Below are 20,079 nucleotides of genomic sequence, written 5' to 3'. Positions count from 1 at the left end.
TTCTTATTTTCCCAGAAATGATTATCAGGATGAAGGAATTGAGTTAAGACAGTTAATGAGGTAACATCGATAATAACATTTTATTGTCTGAAGTTAATAGCATCGTACATCATGCTCGTTCTCTACCGCAGTTTATTCTATAGATATCTTTAAACTGTATGCTAACTGTTACTCTATGGTTGTATCGTGTCGAAGGCAAGTTATTCACAATTCGAATATACAAAAGATGAAGACAGAGACATAATTACATCACTATTATTGCTGTGGGTGGTTTATTTTTCTTGTGAATACTATTCGCTGTTTAATTTTAATAAAGTCCAAGACGAAATCAACAGAAAATAAAGAGTTCTGCAAGCAAACGTAATTGTGCAATTAGGTGCTTTGTTGCATAACATGGTCTGTTTCGCTCACACTTGTTGTAGCACACAATAATAGAACATACACATGAAAAGCTGAAGAGAGAAGCTATTCATACCATTAATAATTAAATGAAAAACTTTATTCCCTTTGCCTTGATGGCTTTGCTTTGTTACGTTTCCACACTTTTAAATTCACTATACATGAACGTTTCATGAAAGAATGTGGAGGTAAGTTAACAATTAAATTTATTCATCTGCATTCATGCATAATACAAAAGTACCAAGTATGCATATTTTATAATCAAATGAAATCAATACATTAGTTTGTTGAAATTCTTCATTATTTACAAAAAAATTTTTGTTGATTAAAACGATATGCAATCAGTAATTATTTTTTGTATTAATTTGTCGAATTTATAAGATCTCCTGTGCCATGGCCTTCTTCGTGGTTACAATCAAATTTACGTTAAAAAAATTTAACAAGCGGAGATTATTTAAACGTGTTTATTAAATGCACTTCGATAAATTTTTTAAAATTATTACGGATGGAGAAAGGCCTATGGTCAAAGATCAAGAAATCTTATTCTACAAATAAATTTACATCAATCGATACAATTTGTTGATTAAGCCGTTATTAAAAATAACGCAGGTTCCATTATACGTCGTTAACGCGTTGACTGTCACATCAGCGATATGTGAGAAACAATTAATTAATTAATTAATTATCATGTTTTATTAAATTTCTCATCGTTTAAAGATCGAACCGCATGCGAACAAATTTTCGATATAATCGTTTCGTTAATAATATTAAAAAAAAAAATTGATTGTCTGACTTTTCTCGAAACTTGAACAAAATTTCATTATACATTTTATCCGATGCACCAGTCAATGCGTTGAACGTGTGCAGAAACACTGGCTCCCTTTTTCGAGGATAAAACCGATTTCGAAGTTCGTTGTGAGAAATCTAAAGAACGAGCAAGTTTCCACATTCACTTACAGATAAACACGATTAAATGTTCTGTCTTTTATCAGCTTCGGTATGTTACATTCTGAGACTAGCTTACACTGTGTGTCGTATAAAACGTAGTCCCGTTCAACGTTACAATTATACAGTATATTTTATAATAATAATCAATAAATAGTAATAATAATAATAATAATAGTAATAATAATAATATATGTCGAGCTCCCTCAATCATTTGTTGTTTATCTTAACGTTCCATCGACAACACTTACATTATTTACAATTAATATATATGCTTGTGGGTAGCTTTTTTTTTTCTTGTTGTTGTTGTTAAAGATATTATGTACATACATAAAACATGGTCCTATATGATTCATATGTATCGTTGCTGTGTATATGTATTTTGCTCCTTAGCGCCGATAAATTCGCTATGTTGATCTTATCTGTTTATTATATATTAAAGGATACTCCCTTATTATTAATAGTTCATTTTTATTCTCTGTTAAGACAACGCACAAAGCATTCTGTTCCAACCTTAAAAATCCACCGGGTCTTAATTCTCGAGTACATTGACCCATTGACACCTGGGGCTCTCCAGTACCCGAGTACTTGGAGCACTCATTGTATCTAGAGCTTCGGAACTTCTCAAGTTTTTTCTCTTTCGATTGAGAGTGAACATCCCGGTACATCGATCCGCAAACGATGTCGGTACTCGGGCAATAAAAATTGTATTCCAGCGACGAAAGTATCAAAATTTGGATACTTCATCTCGGGTTTGAATAGAGCATTGAGTTTGAGTATCTCGATTATTCTGGTATAAATTGAATATTTGGTTATTCGGACTTCTATCGAATACCAGAATATTTGGATACACGTGTTCGAATACACTTGGATCTCGATCGAGCGAGTACATCGAGCACCGAGCAATAGCAAGAGCCCTAACAGATACCGACCGTCGTTGTCGCAACATTATATACACACCAGATTCCCCGTCGTTTCATCGATTTGCCGTAAAATTTCCAACTATTGTTCCGCATCGGTTAATTACACACTCCCAAAAAAATATTACAGCAAACTATCATTGACATTGCCATTAGATACCGGCGTATTATACAATCGACTGTATTTACAAACCGTTTTCCTAAAATCGAAATTCCACCGTGAGTAATGCTCTCGTGTGTGTATGCGTATGCGTGTGTGCCAATGGATCAACGTCCACGAGTCGTTTAGTATCTTATCGATCGTTTTAATCATCGTGAAACCAATAACATCGTATACACACTGTTCTCACCGCTGAAAACAAAGAACGGTTTTATGCGTAACGTTCAGCAATTCAAATCGAGCAGGAATTTGTTTATTTCACAAGGCTTCTGTCTCTACAAAATAGTCGAATTTCCTAGTACAATTTCATTCATTGTGTATGGTTAATGCTTAATCATGTTAACGATACCTGGAAGAATATCGGTGCTTGCCCAGGAGGTTTTTTAAGGCAACTTTCCAATTAAACAGGACTCCACTATAACGTACTTATTGTCGTGCCTTCCATTCTGCCATACGGACTACCGTAGAGTTGCTCTATTTTAACAAGCGATTCAAAATCAATTTTGGTCAATTCATAATTATAGTATACGCCACGCTTAATGATAAAGTCAACCACGACCAGTCCTCCTCCTTTATGTCTATCAAATTGTATAATATGCCCGTAGGAATTTTTGGAATTTTTCCCTCAAAAATGGAATACAGTTTCCCGTTTGAATACAAACGCCTTATGCTTACAAATTCGAAGCATTCTGAAGCGTTCACAACGAAATAATAATACCCGAACGACGGATCGTTCGAATATTTATAACGATTCTCGATTTCGTTTCGATACCGTTGCACCGCTGATCATCGTAATTTGATATCATCAAATGAATTTCGCTGGAATGATTTTCGGAATTCTATCGTCGTTGATGCTTTCAGGGAAACGTGCGGCTAAAAAGTATTCTGAGGGTACAGAAAATTCAGAAGTAATCTCTGCCAAACTGTCTTTAATCATTTTTCGCATACTCGAGTTGTTATTAGTTAGTTATAAACGATTCTCTGTTTTATGTTTCGATATTAGATATAGGCGTGGATGATTTGTGCCGCTTTTTCCATAAGAAGCAATGTAAATTCCGGCAAGAATCATTCGCGCGACAGCAGAGCCTCTTGCGGCAACATTCCGAAGCTTTTTTCGAGGTCCGTACAGCGCCAATTCGTGCAGTGGCAAAACGCCCAAACTGTTGGGCAACGTGACCGACGGAGGAGAGCAGTCGGTAATTTTCGCGCCCTCTGCGTCAGAAATTTCGAACTAATTTATAGAAGATGTTACCATCGTTCGATGCGTTACCCTCGGCTGAACATTTCTGTAATCTCAGAATATTTTTTAAAATCGAATTCGCAAGAATCATCTATAGTTGCAACAAACATTCAATTTTCTCTATACTGGCAACAATAAATAGTTATGCTTGCGTACAATGGATGCAGAAAATTCCCCTGAACATTTCTGTGGTTATGTTATTTCGTTTACGTCTTTTCTCGAACAACGGAAGTGTGCTTGGACTTTGGCAACTCCAATGTTCATCGAAGTCTTCATATACATGTAGCATCAAGCATATTTTATGTTCATTCGTAATTTTAGATTATTAACGTAACTTATTTATAGATTATTTAGCAATTATTTTATATGATAATTGTTTGAAAAGGGCAGCTACTGAATCCGAATGAATTCCAAATACGTCTACAATGATAATTCAAAGAATTGTTCGAATTAAATGAAGGGAGACCTTTCCTTTTTTTTAATTATACTACAGACTTTTTAAATGTTAACACGAGTTCAAAAATGTTCGTACCGTAGTTCCGACTCGCTGACTCCGTTGACAAATTTTGTGGTTTTGATTTTGGTCAACTCTTTGTGATTTGCAAGTTCTCCGAAAGGAAAGAAATGTTAAATATTATTATTATATCTTATATGCAAAACAGAAATAAACAATTATGAATCATGCGAGTTTGACGTTGCGCGAGTGCAGATATTATTTATACATCTGAATTTTCGGAAGACTTCTTTTATGTTAGTCCTTAAACTATTTTGCGAAGGGCGTACACACTTATCGATAGTTGATAACCACTTAAATAATAACAAAAATTATGAACCTACCATAACGTCGCAATACTCAAATTTCCATCTGTGTGTACATTTTTAACGCTCCAACCGTAAAAGTTATTTATACAATTTCACCACCGAAAAATTCTGCGAAGCGTGCAACGATATTTCTTTTATTTAGACGCGTCTAAATGTTTATAATGTTATAAAAAATATCGTTGCATTCGGTATTGTTTCGAGAATTTTTCTCTGTAAAAATCGCTCCGATAGCCGTTACGGTCGCGGCGTGAAAAATGTCCAAAGTTGAGTCGATTATAAGAGCGCAAAATAGGTATTGTAATTAGATTAATTTGTTAAGTAGTCACGATATGAAAACTTATAGATATGAAGACCTCTCGTTGGCGCATCTAGCTGCAGTCCGTGCGATCATTCGTTGGTTTCTTATCGTATCGATCATGCTACCTATTTACAAAATTCTTTTCCCGAGGAAGTCCCTTGTATTTGGTCGCACACACTGACTATAGCTCGCTCTAAATCGAATAAAAGGAAGACCTATATTTCTTCTCGGCGTGAGATATCCTCCTCCAATCGTCATTCTATCCTTCGGCTCAACTTTTCTTTCTCGAATTCAATTTTTATCATTCCAGTTCCATTAGTCCATTGCCAAACCATTTTCGTTTCAATAAAAAGTAATATCTCGTTAACTCGCAGTTGATAACAACACTAATCCCATGAGTGAATTATGGTTGAAACTTATTCTAAAAAAAAACAAGTACGATCAGTAATTTAATTTGAAAAATTAATTCCGCAAATCTTTTAAAAATATAAAACTTGTAACAAAGGACAAATCTTTCTTTACCAAATTCTGTAACAATCTTGATATAAAAAAAAGCTACAATATTTCTAGTGTAAACCACCATGTGCAAATAGCAAAATTTCTTCGTCAACAAATCCTCTATACATTTCCCTGCCTGATTCTCATTCCCCATTTCTGTTTCTCCTTCCGGCGGCCACTTCCGGCGCTACGTACTTTTTACAGCAGGAAAACCATGATCGAGAAAAGGAACGAAAATAGTATCGTGACCGACGCCGAGAGTCGTTTGGGCTTAGCAGCGTTTATGTTGACCCATGGGGGCGAAGACGACGGTAGAATGGGGGGCCTCTCCGTCCTATGGCCTTCGTGGACAGTGCTACCCCCCATGACTTGCGTGGAGCTCAGGTCGTCTTCATTCCCAGCCGAGTCGAAGTCGTCGAAGTTGTTTCCGTGTGGTCTCCTGCCTCCGTTGTTCTTCTTCCTTCCCTTTTGCATCGGCTTCTTACGGGGTTTCAGGTCCGTGTTCTTCGCTATGGGGCTGGGAGTCGTTTCCACGGCAAGGAACAGTTCTGCACAATGAGTATAAAATTAATTGCAATGTACCTTCTTTATGGTGTCGAGGAGGCTGAAAGCAAAATTCGAGGTTAAGAGCAGTCGGTAATTTCGACGCCGACTACGTCAGAATTTTAGAACCGACGGATAATTTTTTACCAATTAGTTGCAACAGTTCCCGCTGAACGGCGTTTGGAATAAACCGTGCGCGACGCCTAGCGGGAAACTCTGAAACCAGCAACCTACTGACAACTTACCTGGCAACCAGTTCGGACGTTTTGCCACAAGATGGCGCAACCGTCTTATTTGGTCGGTAATTACCGACTGCTCTCCTCCGTCGGTCACGTTGCCCAACAGTTTGGGCGTTTTGCCACTGGACGAATTGGCGCTGTACGGACCCCTATCGAGCAAATGATTCGTGCCGGAATTTACATTGCCTCTTATGGAAAAAGCGGCACGAATTATTCACGCAAATATTCAATATCGAAGCATAAAACGGAAAATCGTTTATAACTAATTAATAACAATTCGAACCCGTGAAAAATTATTACAGGTGCGTTCCTTGGGATCTCTTCTTCGATGTTCAATCGCAAAACGCGCATGTTATGCCTGCGATGTTACAAAATTAATCTTTTCAGTGACGTGTTGTTCGAGAAGCTAGGACCATTCGAATAATTGCAAAGTGCTGTAACTTTTGACAGAAACGAAATTTCGTAAAACTGTTCGAACAAAAGTTGTTCAGTTTTCTCGGGACTACGTGACTGAATAAAGCGTTCTTCCAAATTTTGTTCAGACGATTGATATTCTTTTCATTTGTATAAGAAATATAAAGTGTTTTTTAGCGATTGTCACAGTTTCTTGAACGTCGCGTCGAAATTGTTGCAAATTAATATTGCAACCACGTGTGAACATGTATCGGAGATCGAACGGGAACGTGGTCGGCGACGTGTCGCGTTGTCGACGGCAGATTATTATTTACCTTGTAACCGTACGGTGCGTTCGGCCTTCCCGAGAGCGTTCTCGGACGAGCAAACGTACTCGCCGAAGTCCTTTTTTTCCAGGGAATTGACAGTGAGATTCATCTGCCGGGAGTAATCGTTCTCCGCGGAGTCTGACATCACGTATTTGTCACTGGACAGCAGCTTTTCATCTGCATCGAGAAACGGGAATATTGCTGGTTTTTTTTGTTCTGTTTTTTTTTTTTTTTTTTTAATTTTGCCGATCCTCGAGTTTTCAGCCGCGTCGTTCATTTTGACGGAACGCTGTTGTCGCAAAAACTGACCGAAATACCGTTCCGAGAAGACACACACACGGCTAGTCCGACCGATCGGACGTTTCAAAATCAAAAATCGACGCGCGCGCGCGCGCAACATCTCCAGCGATTTATTATTAAACGTACAAATGCATATTCGAATATCTCGGGCAATTGTTGCGATTATAAAGGAGCTACATATTTGTTTAGAGCGGTTTGTTACCTGGATTTCTGTACCATGTGTTCATGGCTAGCGGTGAGGCTTCTACGCGACACCGTAGAACGACGTTGCTGCCGATCGGCGCTAATAGTAACTCGTTCACCACTTTAATAACCGGCGGAACTGGAACCAAAGGATTGTTGATGCTTAACTCGTGGAAAATACGGTTCGTTGATTTATTTAGATCTTAGCCCAATTTTAAACGCGAAACCGAACTCCCCTAAACTGTTTTTAGATTTTTCTAGCATTGGGAAAGGGACCACAAGCAAGCTTATAAGTCCCTAGGGTGTTCAATCCGTTGGAACTTCGTGAAAAAAAATCGTAGAGCAGTGTAATTAGGCTTATTTTAAAGGACGAAGTATCTAGTTTAAATGGTCCTAAGGGTTTCACTTAAAAAAATTCTTTGGTGCCAGGACACGAGCTAGAAGAGAGAGATGGTTGTCCTCTCAAATAGCCTACAACCTCGTATGTTCCTAGGAAGTTCAACTGACTGCACCTTCGTGAAAAAAATCGTAGAACAGTGTAATTAGGCTCATTTTAAAGGGCGAAGTATCTAGTTTGAACAGGCCTAAGGGTTTCCATTTAAAAAATTTTTTGGTGCCAGGACACGAGCTAGAAGAGAGAGGTGGTTGTCCTCTCAAATAGCCTACAACCTCGTATGTTCCTAGGAAGTTCAACTGACTGCACCTTCGTGAAAAAAATCGTAGAACAGTGTAATTAGGCTCATTTTAAAGGGCGAAGTATCTAGTTTGAACAGGCCTAAGGGTTTCCATTTAAAAAATTTTTTGGTGCCAGGACACGAGCTAGAAGAGAGAGATGCTTCTCCTCTCAAATAGTCTACAACCTCATATGTTTCTAGGAAGTTCAACCGACTGCACCTTCGTGAAAAAAAATCGTAGAACAGTATAATTAGGCTCATTTTAAAGGGCGAAGTATCTAGTTTAAATGGTCCTAAGGTTTTCACTTAAAAAAATTCTTTGGTGCCAGGACACGAGCTAGAAGAGAGAGATGCTTATCCTCTCAAATAGTCTACAACCTCATATGTCTCTACGAAGTTTAACCATCTACCGCTTCGTGAAAAAAAATCGTACAATCATCAACTTAGGCTCATTTTGAAGAGGGAAATTTGAACTTTTAACATCTTCAGACAATTTTGTCCCACGATGCTTTTACACTTTGCTATAAATTAGAAAAGTAACTTATCACCAATTGTTTCTCTTTCGCTAAAGTTTTCCAAAGTCAAACCTTTGTACAGATTGCAAAAACCTGTCCCCTTCACGGTCAATCTACCACGAACATCAAGAATAAAGCGTCCCCTTTGAAACAAGACCAAAAAGTTCGCTGTAGAATGCCCGATTGCTCGTGAAACGTAAATATTTTCTATCGGCATGGATTTTGATGTTTCGAGTGGTTGCAAAATGTGGAGCCGTTTGCAAACATCATAAAATCAGGATTCAGCGAAGGGTCCCGGAGAGAGCGAGAGAGAGAGAGAGAGCCCGGTTGACACAAGCCGAGACGGTCCGTATAAATCGGTATAGCGCTATGAAATAAGAAGAGCTGTATCATGGTTAAAACAGAAGGTTCTCCGAGTAGGTGAATTACCGCGGCGCTCTGCCTGCCTGCCTTGCCTGCCTGCCTGGCCCGATCAAATATTTACCTGTCGGCGACGACGTGGATAAATCGCCGACTTGAAAAGGTAATTTCATAGTAATTTATCTAACGGTTAATATTGAACGCGATGAAAACATAATTAATAGTTGCACGCTCCCTTAACGCTACTAAACACGCTGCACGCCGTTCGCGTCTATAATTTCAGCGCGGAGCAATGCGTTGCGACTTTTTTACGCGAAACAGTTCGCGAATGTGTTCGACACTGTGCATCGACTACATCTCGAAAGTCTATTAACTCTCTGCGATTTTATTATCATATTATTTATTCTTATGTTACGTTTATATTATTACGTTATATTATATTATATTATTTTATATTATATCATATTGTATAATATTATATTATCTTATATTATATCATATTATATAATATAATATAACATAATATAATATAATATAATATAATATAATATAATATAATATAATATAATATAATATAATATAATATAATATAATATTACATTATCTTTTGTTATGTCATATAATATTGTATTATATTATATTATATGATATAGTATGATATAATATAACATAATATAATATAATATAATATAATATAATATAATATAATATAATATAATATAATATAATATAATATAATATAATATAATATTACATTATCTTTTGTTATGTCATATAATATTGTATTATATTATATTATATGATATAGTATGATATAATATAACATAATATAATATCATACAATATAATATTATATGATATAACAGAAGATTATATTATAATATAAGATATATCATATTATATTATATTATATCATATAATATAATATAATACAATATTATATGACATAACATAAGATAATGTAATATTATATTATATTATATTATATAGTATGATATAATATAACATAATATAATATAATATAATATAATATAATATAATATAATATTACATTATCTTATGTTATGTCATATAATATTGTATTATATTATATTATATGATATAGTATGATATAATATAACATAATATAATATGATATTATATTATATTATATTATGTTATATTATATGATTTGATATTATATTATACTATATTATATTATATTATTTATTCGCGAAATACAAGATTATCATTTCGTTAGATTTCCCAAAGATATTCTGTAGTTGACATTTTATCGTCGATCGATGGTTATTTTCTCACGCATTTATATTGCACGATGGTGCTCGACGGTCCGTCCGTTAAATAAATAAATAAATAAGTAAATAAATATACTTCGGTTTCGCTCTCGACAGGGCTGTCGAGATTGTCCGGGGGTATTTGTGCCCGGTTCGAGGGATTTAGTGCGTTGCAAGTTATTTACGTGGAATGACTTGATGTTTTCAGGCAGGGCGCCCGTGATGTTGCAACGGGGAACTAGAAAGCGAGAGCGACAGCGAGTGCGTAATTAAAGCAACGTAAACACGGGGGTGTTCGATGCTGTACTATGATTCCAGGATTAGGGGACCGACCTGTACGCTGTGTGTGCTACAATTACTTTACCAGTGCCATTTGATTCCCCGAACAACGGATATACCGCACGCCATTATCGAACGGTCCGATTCTCGTTCGTACCACCGCCCTTATCCGATGTTCTGCCATCTTCGGAAATTATGAAAAATGTTCAGGCAATAATCAATCGAGCGTATCATATCCGGGATAAACAATTTTTACCACGTGTCATATCTCGAGTGCAACGTTCTCTACATTTCAATCGTTGTATCTTCGGTAAAAATGACCGTACGATAATCTACCCCGGCTAGATCGATTCGGAAAAGCCTCCTCTACAATCTACCCGAAATGATTTCCAATGAAAGATATTTGTTCATTAGCGAAAGTGATTTTTTCGCCATCAGTTTCTTCTTCTGCTTTCTCTGGAAACTCTGCATTCGAACGTCTCTCTAGGGCCTGAAAAATTTCTCCCGCGATTCCGACTACCACGATCTTCAAGATTAGAGTCTCCTCTTTCGAACGACGTCAAAGTTTTCGATCCACGATTTTTTTCTTTCCACTTTATCGCGGTCCGAAGCGACCGTGTTCGACGCTGCGGAAAATGAATTCTGAGATATTTTCGATTTCAATTCCGAATTTAATTTCGATTTTAATATCGATGCAAGTCGACCAAGTTCTAATTAAGAGTTCCTATATCCAGGGTGTCTTCGCTCTGCTTAATACCAATCGACGTATCGTAACTTTACGGGAAACGGCAGACTTCGAATGGATCTGACTGAGAGGATTGCGGGGCCGACTTTCGCAAAGTAAGGAACTGCGCGCGGCGCGGCCCGCGCTGCACACCTGCATGTTCCACGTATAGACGGCTTACCGTGAAACCGTAAGCACTTGAATCGTTCCACGCCTTCCTCGAATTTCCCTAGACTTCCGCCGGAATTTTGTTTCGAGCCCAGCAACTACAGCAATTTCTCCGAGAAATGTTCGGAGGTCGGAATCGAAACCGGCAGATCCGAGAATACTAAACCGCGATTCTTCGGGCCTCGTATTTTTTTATAGAAACTTGGACCAAAAATAATTGTACAATAATCTACATAGTCTATAGATCGATTCGAAAAAGCCTCTACTATAATCTCCCTGAATCATTTTCAATGAAAAATATTTTTTCCATTAGCGAAAGTGAATTTTTCTCCTTCGCTTTTTCCTTCTTGGAAGCTCTGCGTTCGAACGTCTCTCCAGGGTCTGTAAAATTTTTCTCGCGGTTCCGATTATCACGATCTTCAAGATTAGAGTCTGTTCTTTCGAACGACGTCAAAGTTTTCGATCTGCGATTTTTTCTTTCTTCTTTATCGCGGTTTGAAGCGACCGAGGTCGACGCTGCGGAAAATTAATTTTGACGAATTGTCGATTTTAATTCGAATTCCTGGCAGTTAACTTTTTTGTTTATAATTTTTTACCACGATTCGGAGGCAATTCAGAGGCCACTTGACACGATTCGAAGGCAATTCGGAGGCTACTTGACACGATTCGAAGGCAATTCGGAGGCTACTTGACACGATTCGAAGGCAATTCGGAGGCTACTTGACACGATTCGAAGGCAATTCGGAGGCTACTTGACACGATTCGAAGGCAATTCGGAGGCTACTTGACACGATTCGAAGGCAATTCGGAGGCTACTTGACACGATTCGAAGGCAATTCGGAGGCTACTTGACACGATTCGAAGGCAATTCGGAGGCCACTTGACACGATTCGAAGGCAATTCGGAGGCTACTTGACACGATTCGAAGGCAATTCGGAGGCTACTTGATACGATTCGAAGACAGACCATTTTGTATTGTCTTCCGGGAATTCGCGTCGCGTGCCGCATTACACGCTTGATAAATATAATAAATATAATAAATATAATGAATAAAAATAATAATAAATAGCCTTGACAATGGCGTAGGACCAGCACAGGGTCCCGAAATTTCCGGGAGAAATTACTCTATTCCGAAATTCTTTATTATCAGTGCTTCTCACTTTTAACATTCTCTCGTCGCGATTTCGTTGCAACGAACAATTTCTATAAAAATTGTTCTCGCTTCGATTCCATTGTAAATTAAAAGAGACGATTTTTACACTAATTTTGGATTCCTCAAATTTCGATATTTTTCATTGAATACGGCAATTCCGCTCGAATACGTGAAATACGACGAACTTATTTAATTTAATTTAACTAACAATTTATTTATTTAATTAATTTATTAATTAATCATTTATTCATTTAATTTAAAGACGTTCCGCTTCAATTTTATTACGAATTGCGCGAGAGAATTGGAAAAAGCAACGTTCGCTCTTCGATCGTGAGTAAAAAAATGACAACTTTAACCAAATAAAAATTTTATATCTACAATAATTGAAGTTACGTTTAACACGAACTTTCTATTTTAATTTCGCGCGAACGACGATAATTTTACAAGTACAATCGCAACGTTTACTGAATTATAATTTAGAAAATATTAACGATACCGTTTCCATTAATTTTCGTTGTTCTGCCAATCGATATTTTCTATTGCACCTCGTAAGTATTCGCGAAACGGCTATAGTCTGTTCAGCCTAACGGCAAACAATTAGTCGGAGGTTAAATAGACTGTCCCTGAAAAACGTAATTCCATCATTTCGATCATTGCTCCCCGATGGGTTAAATAAACCACCCCCCCTCCGTTATTTAATGACCTGTTTCATGGCTACTTTGCGGATATTGTCGGTTTGCAATTAAAGCGGCCGTACACACGGGACACAAACGGCCGTTTAATTAGTATGAATAGGAAGACAGAGGGCACGATTAACATTTCTTGTCCCAATTTCGACTGTTGACTTGTTTCCCGGCGCCTGTGTGCGCGCATTGAATCCACTCCAAAAATTCAATTAACACGGCGCGAATATATTTTATCAACAATTCACGCGGCGCCGGCGAATCGGCGCGATATTAAATAATTAGGCGTTGCCTCCGCTTCTGCTTGAACGAACTGAAACATTTCCCGCGGGCCAAACGGGCGCGCTTTTGCGCGCGAAATAAAGAAAATCGCACGCGCAAGAAAATCAGCGAGAAAGGAAACTCGCCAGCAGGAAAATCAACGTGTAAGGAAATTTGCATGCGAAAATTATTTGTACAGTCGGCTGAATTGCTTGAATTATGATTTTAGATTCCGGGCATGAATTCTGCCAATTAGCAGCTATAGCGGCCGGTTATACGGCGGGATATGTAGAGACGTGACAAGTAATACGTACAGTGGACGACGACGGAATAACGTTTGCTGACCGTCGGACGCACATTGTTGCTGGCTATGCAAAGATACGTGCCCATCTCCTGTCTCAGAACGCCGGTCAGTTCCAGAACTTCACCCTCGTACATTGACACCTCTGGAAGAAAGACAAATTTCACCATTTTCGTTCTCGTCCACGGCCGGATCCTGTTTCACACTCTTCTGCAACCTGAAATGTCCCTAGGATCTTTAGCCTGTCGTAACTTTCTGAAAAATAATCGGACGACGATATGACCAGGCTCATTTTGAAGCGTGAAGTCTCTAATTTTAGTTACCCTAGTCGTTTTATCGAGATAAATTTTTTTTTATAGAAGAGGCACGAGGAAGAGTAGATCACCCTCGTCTGGAATATTTTGCAACCTTATATGTTCCTAGGAAGTTTGTGCTGCTGTAACTTGGTGAAAAATAATCGGACGACGATCTGACCAGGCTCGTTTTGAAGCGTGAAGTCTCTAATTTCAGATTCCCTAGTCGTTTTATCGAGATAAATTTTTTTTTATAGAAGAGGCACTAGGAAGAGTAGACCGCCCTCGTCTGGAATATTTTGCAACCTTATATGTTCCTAGGAAGTTTGTGCTGCTGTAACTTTGCGAAAAAAAATCGGACGTCGATCTACTTGAGCTGATTTTGAAGGGTGAAGTCTCTAATTTTAGTTACCTTAGTCTTTTTATCGAGATAAATTTTTTTCTATAGGAGAGACACAGGAAAGTGAGGATCGTTCTTGTCTCGAATATTTTGCAACCTTAAATGTTTATAGGAAGTTTGAGCTGCTGTAACTTTGTGAAAAAAAATCGTACGTCGATCTACTTAGGCTGATTTTGAAGAATAAAGTCTCTAATTTTAGTTACCTTAGTCTTTTTATCGAGAAAAATTTTTTTCTATAGGAGAGATACAGGAAAGTGAGGATCGTTCTTGTCTCGAATATTTTGCATCCCTAAATGTTCATAGGAAGTTTGAGCTGCTGTAACTTTGTGAAAAAAAATTGCACGTCGATCTACCTAGGCTGATTTTGAAGAGTGAAGTCTCTAGTTTGAACATCCGTAAGCATTTATCATAAATAAATTTTGTCCAGCAGTTAGCAGGCGGGAAAATGAACTCTTCCTTCGGCCTCTTTTTCTCTCGAGTTTTCTTTCTACTTTCTACTTGCGCGACTTTTCAGTTGCGTTAATAAATTCTGTACCGCGATTTTCGGATCGCCCTGCGCAGACCCATACGGTGTCCACCTATCCGGCAATAAATGCCGCTGTAAAACGTTCCACCCACACGCATTTACAACGAAATGTAAATCCCTGTCCACAAGGTAATTAATTAACGACGATGACCAGCGAGACAATCGATTATCCCGCATTGACGCGATATCTTGCGCAGCGTGGAAAAATATTCTCCCCGTGAAAAGTATTTTCATCGAATTTACTCGTTACATAGCGGACCGATTATTGTTCGCGCGATCGTTCAAAATCGATTTTTCTACGACAACATACGATATCCGATAAAACGGGGCCTCGAAAATATCAAATAACTCCGCCATTTTCTAGCGCACCCGCTTTCAAAAAATTGATATAGAAAGCCAAACGACTCCTCTATGTTCCCTGGGAAAATGCGCATTTTTTCGTTCACCGATTACCCGCGAAAAAATTGGCAAAGTTTGCCTATCGATGAAACGCGAATCGCGTCTGCGGAGCGAGCTGGTATTTTATGGCTTATGATTTTAATTAACTCCGTTTAATCCGTTCAACGACGCGGAAGGAATATCGCGGGTTAGAGAGAAGGTTTACCAGCTCTCCCGAGCAATTCCCTCGCTTTACCTTGTGATTTGTTCCAACAGACATCTCTATTCACACCGTTAAGCCCGGCGAATCCTTTCTTAACTCGATCAGCCCGTTCCGCCATCAAACTTTCAGATAATGTTTCTCTTTTCAGACTTTCTACCCCTCGAATCGAATCATTTTTCGACGCTGCCACTACGCGGATTATCATCGAACGAAGGAAAACCATATTCGAGAACGTTTCTTAATTAAAAATCGGAAATCGCATTTTTTGAACACAGAGCATCTTCTTACATTTTTATTTCAGAAATTGGACGCCCGATCGAAACGACGCCTTTTTTATTCGAATCAGCAAGGTTCGATTTACAGTAAAAATAGTTTTCTTAATGGAAAAATTATATTTGCAACATTTTAAATTATAAAAATAGTTTCACAGTGGCAATTTCAAATTGTTACGGAAATTGATCGTGTTCAGGAATTTTTCTTTCGAAAACTACGTGCTCGATCGAAACGGCTCCTTTTTTATTTGAATCAGCAAGGTTGAATTTACAGTAAAAATATTTTTCTTAATGGAAAAATTATATTTGCAACATTTTAAATTATTTGAATAGTTTCACAGTACCAATTTCAAATTGTTACGAAAATTGATCGTGTTCAGGAATTTTTCTTTCGAAAACTACGTGCTCGATCGAAACGGCTCCTTTTTTATTCGAATCAGCAACGTTCAATTTACAGTAAAAATATTTTTCTTAATGGAATAATTATATTTGCAACATCTTAAATTATAAAAATAGTTTCACAGTGGCAATTATAAATTGTCACGGAAATGGATCGCGTTCAGGAATTTTTATTTTAAAAAGTGAAAACGGTTTTTCTTTCAATTTACAAAATTCACTTTACGATAAAAATATCTTTTTTAATTGGACAATTGTGTTAAGATTCGAGATACCTCACCTCTTTTCTGTCCATCTTCTTTAAGAACGATCTTCTGCCCATCCTCTCGTTTCCACGTGACTGTCGGTTGCGGTGAGCCGGTAGCAACGCATTTCAACTTTATATTGCCACCTTCGTACGTTATCATACCTTTGGCAGACTCGTCATCGACTATATCCGGAGGTATCAGCACCTCCATGTACCCTTTCTGGAAAATATACATCAAACAAATTTTGTATTTCAGTTCTTGTCCTCTGCTTCTTCGAACACGATTCTACAAATTCGAACCACTCCAACTTCGTGAAAAAAAATCGCAGAATGATCGAATTAGGCTCATTTCAAAGAGCAAACCTTACAGTTTTAGCAACCCTAATCTATTTGCGTCAAATATCGTACAGTACCAACTCGGTGAGAAAGCAAAGAGCGTTCTTTTCCTGAAGCTTTTGTAAACTGAAATGTCCCTAGGAAGTTCCTGTTATCGTAACTCCGTTGAAACGAATCGTCCAACAACGTTCTTGAGCTCGTTTTAAAGCACGAAGTCTCTACTTTCGACTACCGTAGGTTGTTTTATTTTTAGGTCAGTTTGTTACTAAGTAGCGGACAGAGAAGAAGAAAAGGTGCACAGCTCGTAACATCCTGCAACCTGAAACGTGACTAGGGAATTCAGCCTCCTGTGATTTCGTGAAAAAAAATCGCACAACAACGTACCTAGACTCATTTTAAAGCCTGAAGTCTCTACTTTCGATATCCGTAAGTCGTTTTCTCATAACTGATAATTATCAGCCGGAAAAAATTAATGTTCCGTCACGAGTTTGTTCTCTTTGAAATTCTATATTCGAACGTCTCGCAAAAGCTCCACGAATTTTTCTCGCGACTCGAATCACCGCGAATAGACAGCCCGAAGCCTGCCGTTTGCAACGATATCAACGAATTTCGTCCACGATTTTTCCGCGACGGTGTCTCGCAATTAGAATCGCAGGTTTGTTCCTCGATTTTCGGCGAGCGTCCGGGTCGCTAAATAATTGAAATCAAATTGAGAATTAATTAAAGGCGGGAGACTCGATGGCCCGTACAAGTAATTGTCCCTTTTTTACCTCACCGGGTAGCAAGAGCCCCGGAGTACTTTCGTCCGAATTAATTGTGTAGAGTAACTGCGTAGAAACTGCATTACGGCTGGCAGGGAGCTGCAAAGGGTTGCGAGCGTTTCGTTCCAGAGCGGAAAATTATCATCGCCCCGGCCTGAATGCGTGCAGCGTACAGCGCACGTTTTCACAGTGCAGGGCGCACAGCGCGGAGCACAGACACCGAATGTGACGTCACATCTCGCGGTGATAATTGCACGGCCAGGTGACAACAGACTGTACAACTGTTTTCCTTTTTTTTTCGCGGGGATTTTCGTCGACGTGGCAGACGTACGACAGGCCGAACGGGTTCGCTCGAGAACAGCGAGTACGAATTATCAAGAATTCGAAGGTTCGTCGAATTTATTTTTGCAACGTCGTCCTAAATTTTCGGCGAGCACCGTGATTTTCTACGATTTTTCGGCCGCGCGCGAAGAAGCTGCGAACGAGAGTCGAAATAAATGTATATAATAATTCCAGAGGTCCTTCTGAGCAGACTTGTATCAATTTTGTCAACAATGTAAATATTTAGAGATTTTTTAATCATTTTTGAACTCTCAGTGTGAATTTCAATCGAACTTTCGACTTCGAACGATTTTCATATTTAAATCGTAACAGTCTCGCAAGGATTTCTTGTGGACAAGCTTTTTACATATCCACCTCGATAAAATGCAATAAATTTTATAAATGTTATGAACGTTTAAACAATGTTTAATCGACCGAGGGCGCTTATTCCAATTTCTCGAACCCCAATTCGCAAGAACGTATCTCAAAAACTGCAAGTCAAGAACCGAATCCAGGACCGTCACGTGAAAGGGCACGCCCTATAGAACGAGCAAAACTACCGGATGTTCCATAATTATGTTAACAACCGGAAGGAGGTGATTCCCGAGGTCATTTGGAGCAACTTTTTCCTTAGCGAAAATGCGATCCGCGGCTTCGTTTACGAGTTATTAAGCAAAAAGCAGTGACCAATGAGAGACGAGCTCGGCTGGCGCTAGGCGGCCGAGCCAACGAGCGGTCGAAGCTCAGCCAGAAGCCTCCGCCCAGCGCCAGCCGAGGCGCTCGCCTCCCATTGGCCAGTGTTTTTCGTTAATAACTCGTAAACGAAGCCACGGATCGCATTTTCGCTGAGGAAAAAGTTGCTTCGAATGACCTCAGGGATTTATATACGTAATGTCACAATGTTATATGTTTATATAATATATATAACGTCCTATAATTGATGGGACACCCTGTACAGTGATTCATTTCGAAGCGGTTCGCGCGAACAGAGGATCGCGTTGATAGCGAAACTCGCACGATCGTTAGATCCTAACGCGCGAATACCGGCTCTCCGTGATACGTTATTTTGTTTTAGAGCAGATTAAACTTTAGATTATACTTCCATATACGCGCGTATACGTATATATTAGCGTGTGTTGAAGGTTCTAGGATTGCAAGGTCGCGGTCATGTAATACCTCGCACAAATACACCAGGATTAAGGACGGTATCCTGCTTGCGGACCTAAGCACATGCACGCCTAGCTTGTATAGAATTAACGGACTAAAGTTTCGAGAATCCAGTTAACATGTTACGATCCATGCGTCGTAGCCGAGATAAGACAACGATTGGATTATGGTGATACGATCATGCCCGCTCTCTTAACGCAAACTTTTCACGAAATTTTACTATTTAATTTGCCCGCGTCGCACTCGCGTCCCGTTCGAAAAACGACTCACCGCCGTCGAAAGCGGAGACTTCGAGCTTCAAGTTGACGCTAAGAACGCGGAGATACGATTTCTTTTTACGGGAATTACCGTGGTCCCAATTGCGGAATATTTCGCAGAAATATTCGAGTTCGTGTACGCGATACGCTCTTCGCATTCCCGGCGAGATTTCTGGCGCGGGAACGTTCGAAATGAAAAGATAAGTTACGTTACACGAAAGTGAAAGCTTCGAGCTTTAGAACGAGCCCGAGAACGTTGATGCACGATTTTTTTTCACCAAGTTACAAGGAGTCGAACTTCCTAGGGAGATTTCAGTTTAGAAAGGCCCCAGGAGAAGGACATTCTTCACTCCCTCGCTAAATTGTTAATGTAATGATGTTAAAAGAAAAAAGTTAGGCTCGCTGAAACTGTAAACTTTGCTCTTCAAAATAAGCCCAAGTGGATCGTTCTACGATCATTTTGTACGACGTTACAGCAGCTTGTAAATCGTCGACGAAAGAACGCGATTATTTTACGAGACCGCTAACGGAATTTATTTTCTGTTAAAGGCAATTTCAACGTTTCATTATGCGCGTTTGCGAGTACTTATTGCAAATGTTACGCACATTTGTACACACCAGGGACAAACGCGGACAGCCTTTGGTGTCCGATACGGTAATAATTAAACGGAAGTATCCGTCTAATTAATTGTATAATTAAATGAAGTTCGAAATGCAATCAGGCGGGGGTGGTGGGGTGGGGGTGGGGGTGGGGGCGGTGCCCATCGTGCAAATGATTATCGTTTGAACTATTCCCGTATAAAATATTGGTTAGTTTGACGGCACGCAGGTAACAACATGC

The 20,079-nt window shown here is 38.8% G+C and overlaps 1 protein-coding gene across 3 annotated transcripts in view; it reads right to left on the bottom strand.

Moving 5' to 3' along the window:
* Positions 1–56: 56 nt before the first annotated feature.
* DIP-lambda (Dpr-interacting protein lambda) overlaps positions 57–20,079 on the bottom strand; it is a 170,989-nt gene continuing 150,966 nt past the window's right edge. For 2 of the 3 annotated variants that reach the window (XM_033481916.2, XM_076522203.1), the window contains 5 exons: positions 16,430–16,616; positions 13,675–13,806; positions 7,289–7,408; positions 6,793–6,963; positions 57–5,830 (listed from right to left, as the gene is read on the bottom strand). In XM_033481916.2, coding sequence (XP_033337807.1) covers positions 5,481–5,830; positions 6,793–6,963; positions 7,289–7,408; positions 13,675–13,806; positions 16,430–16,616 — 960 coding nt within the window. In that variant the 3' untranslated portion in view covers positions 57–5,480. The remainder of the gene's footprint in view (positions 5,831–6,792; positions 6,964–7,288; positions 7,409–13,674; positions 13,807–16,429; positions 16,617–20,079) is intronic. The other variant, XR_013033480.1, reaches the window with a different exon arrangement.

This window comes from Megalopta genalis, chromosome 5, assembly GCF_051020955.1.
Source record: "Megalopta genalis isolate 19385.01 chromosome 5, iyMegGena1_principal, whole genome shotgun sequence".
NCBI lineage: Eukaryota > Metazoa > Arthropoda > Insecta > Hymenoptera > Halictidae > Megalopta > Megalopta genalis.
This window is presented reverse-complemented; position numbering and strand designations above follow the sequence as displayed.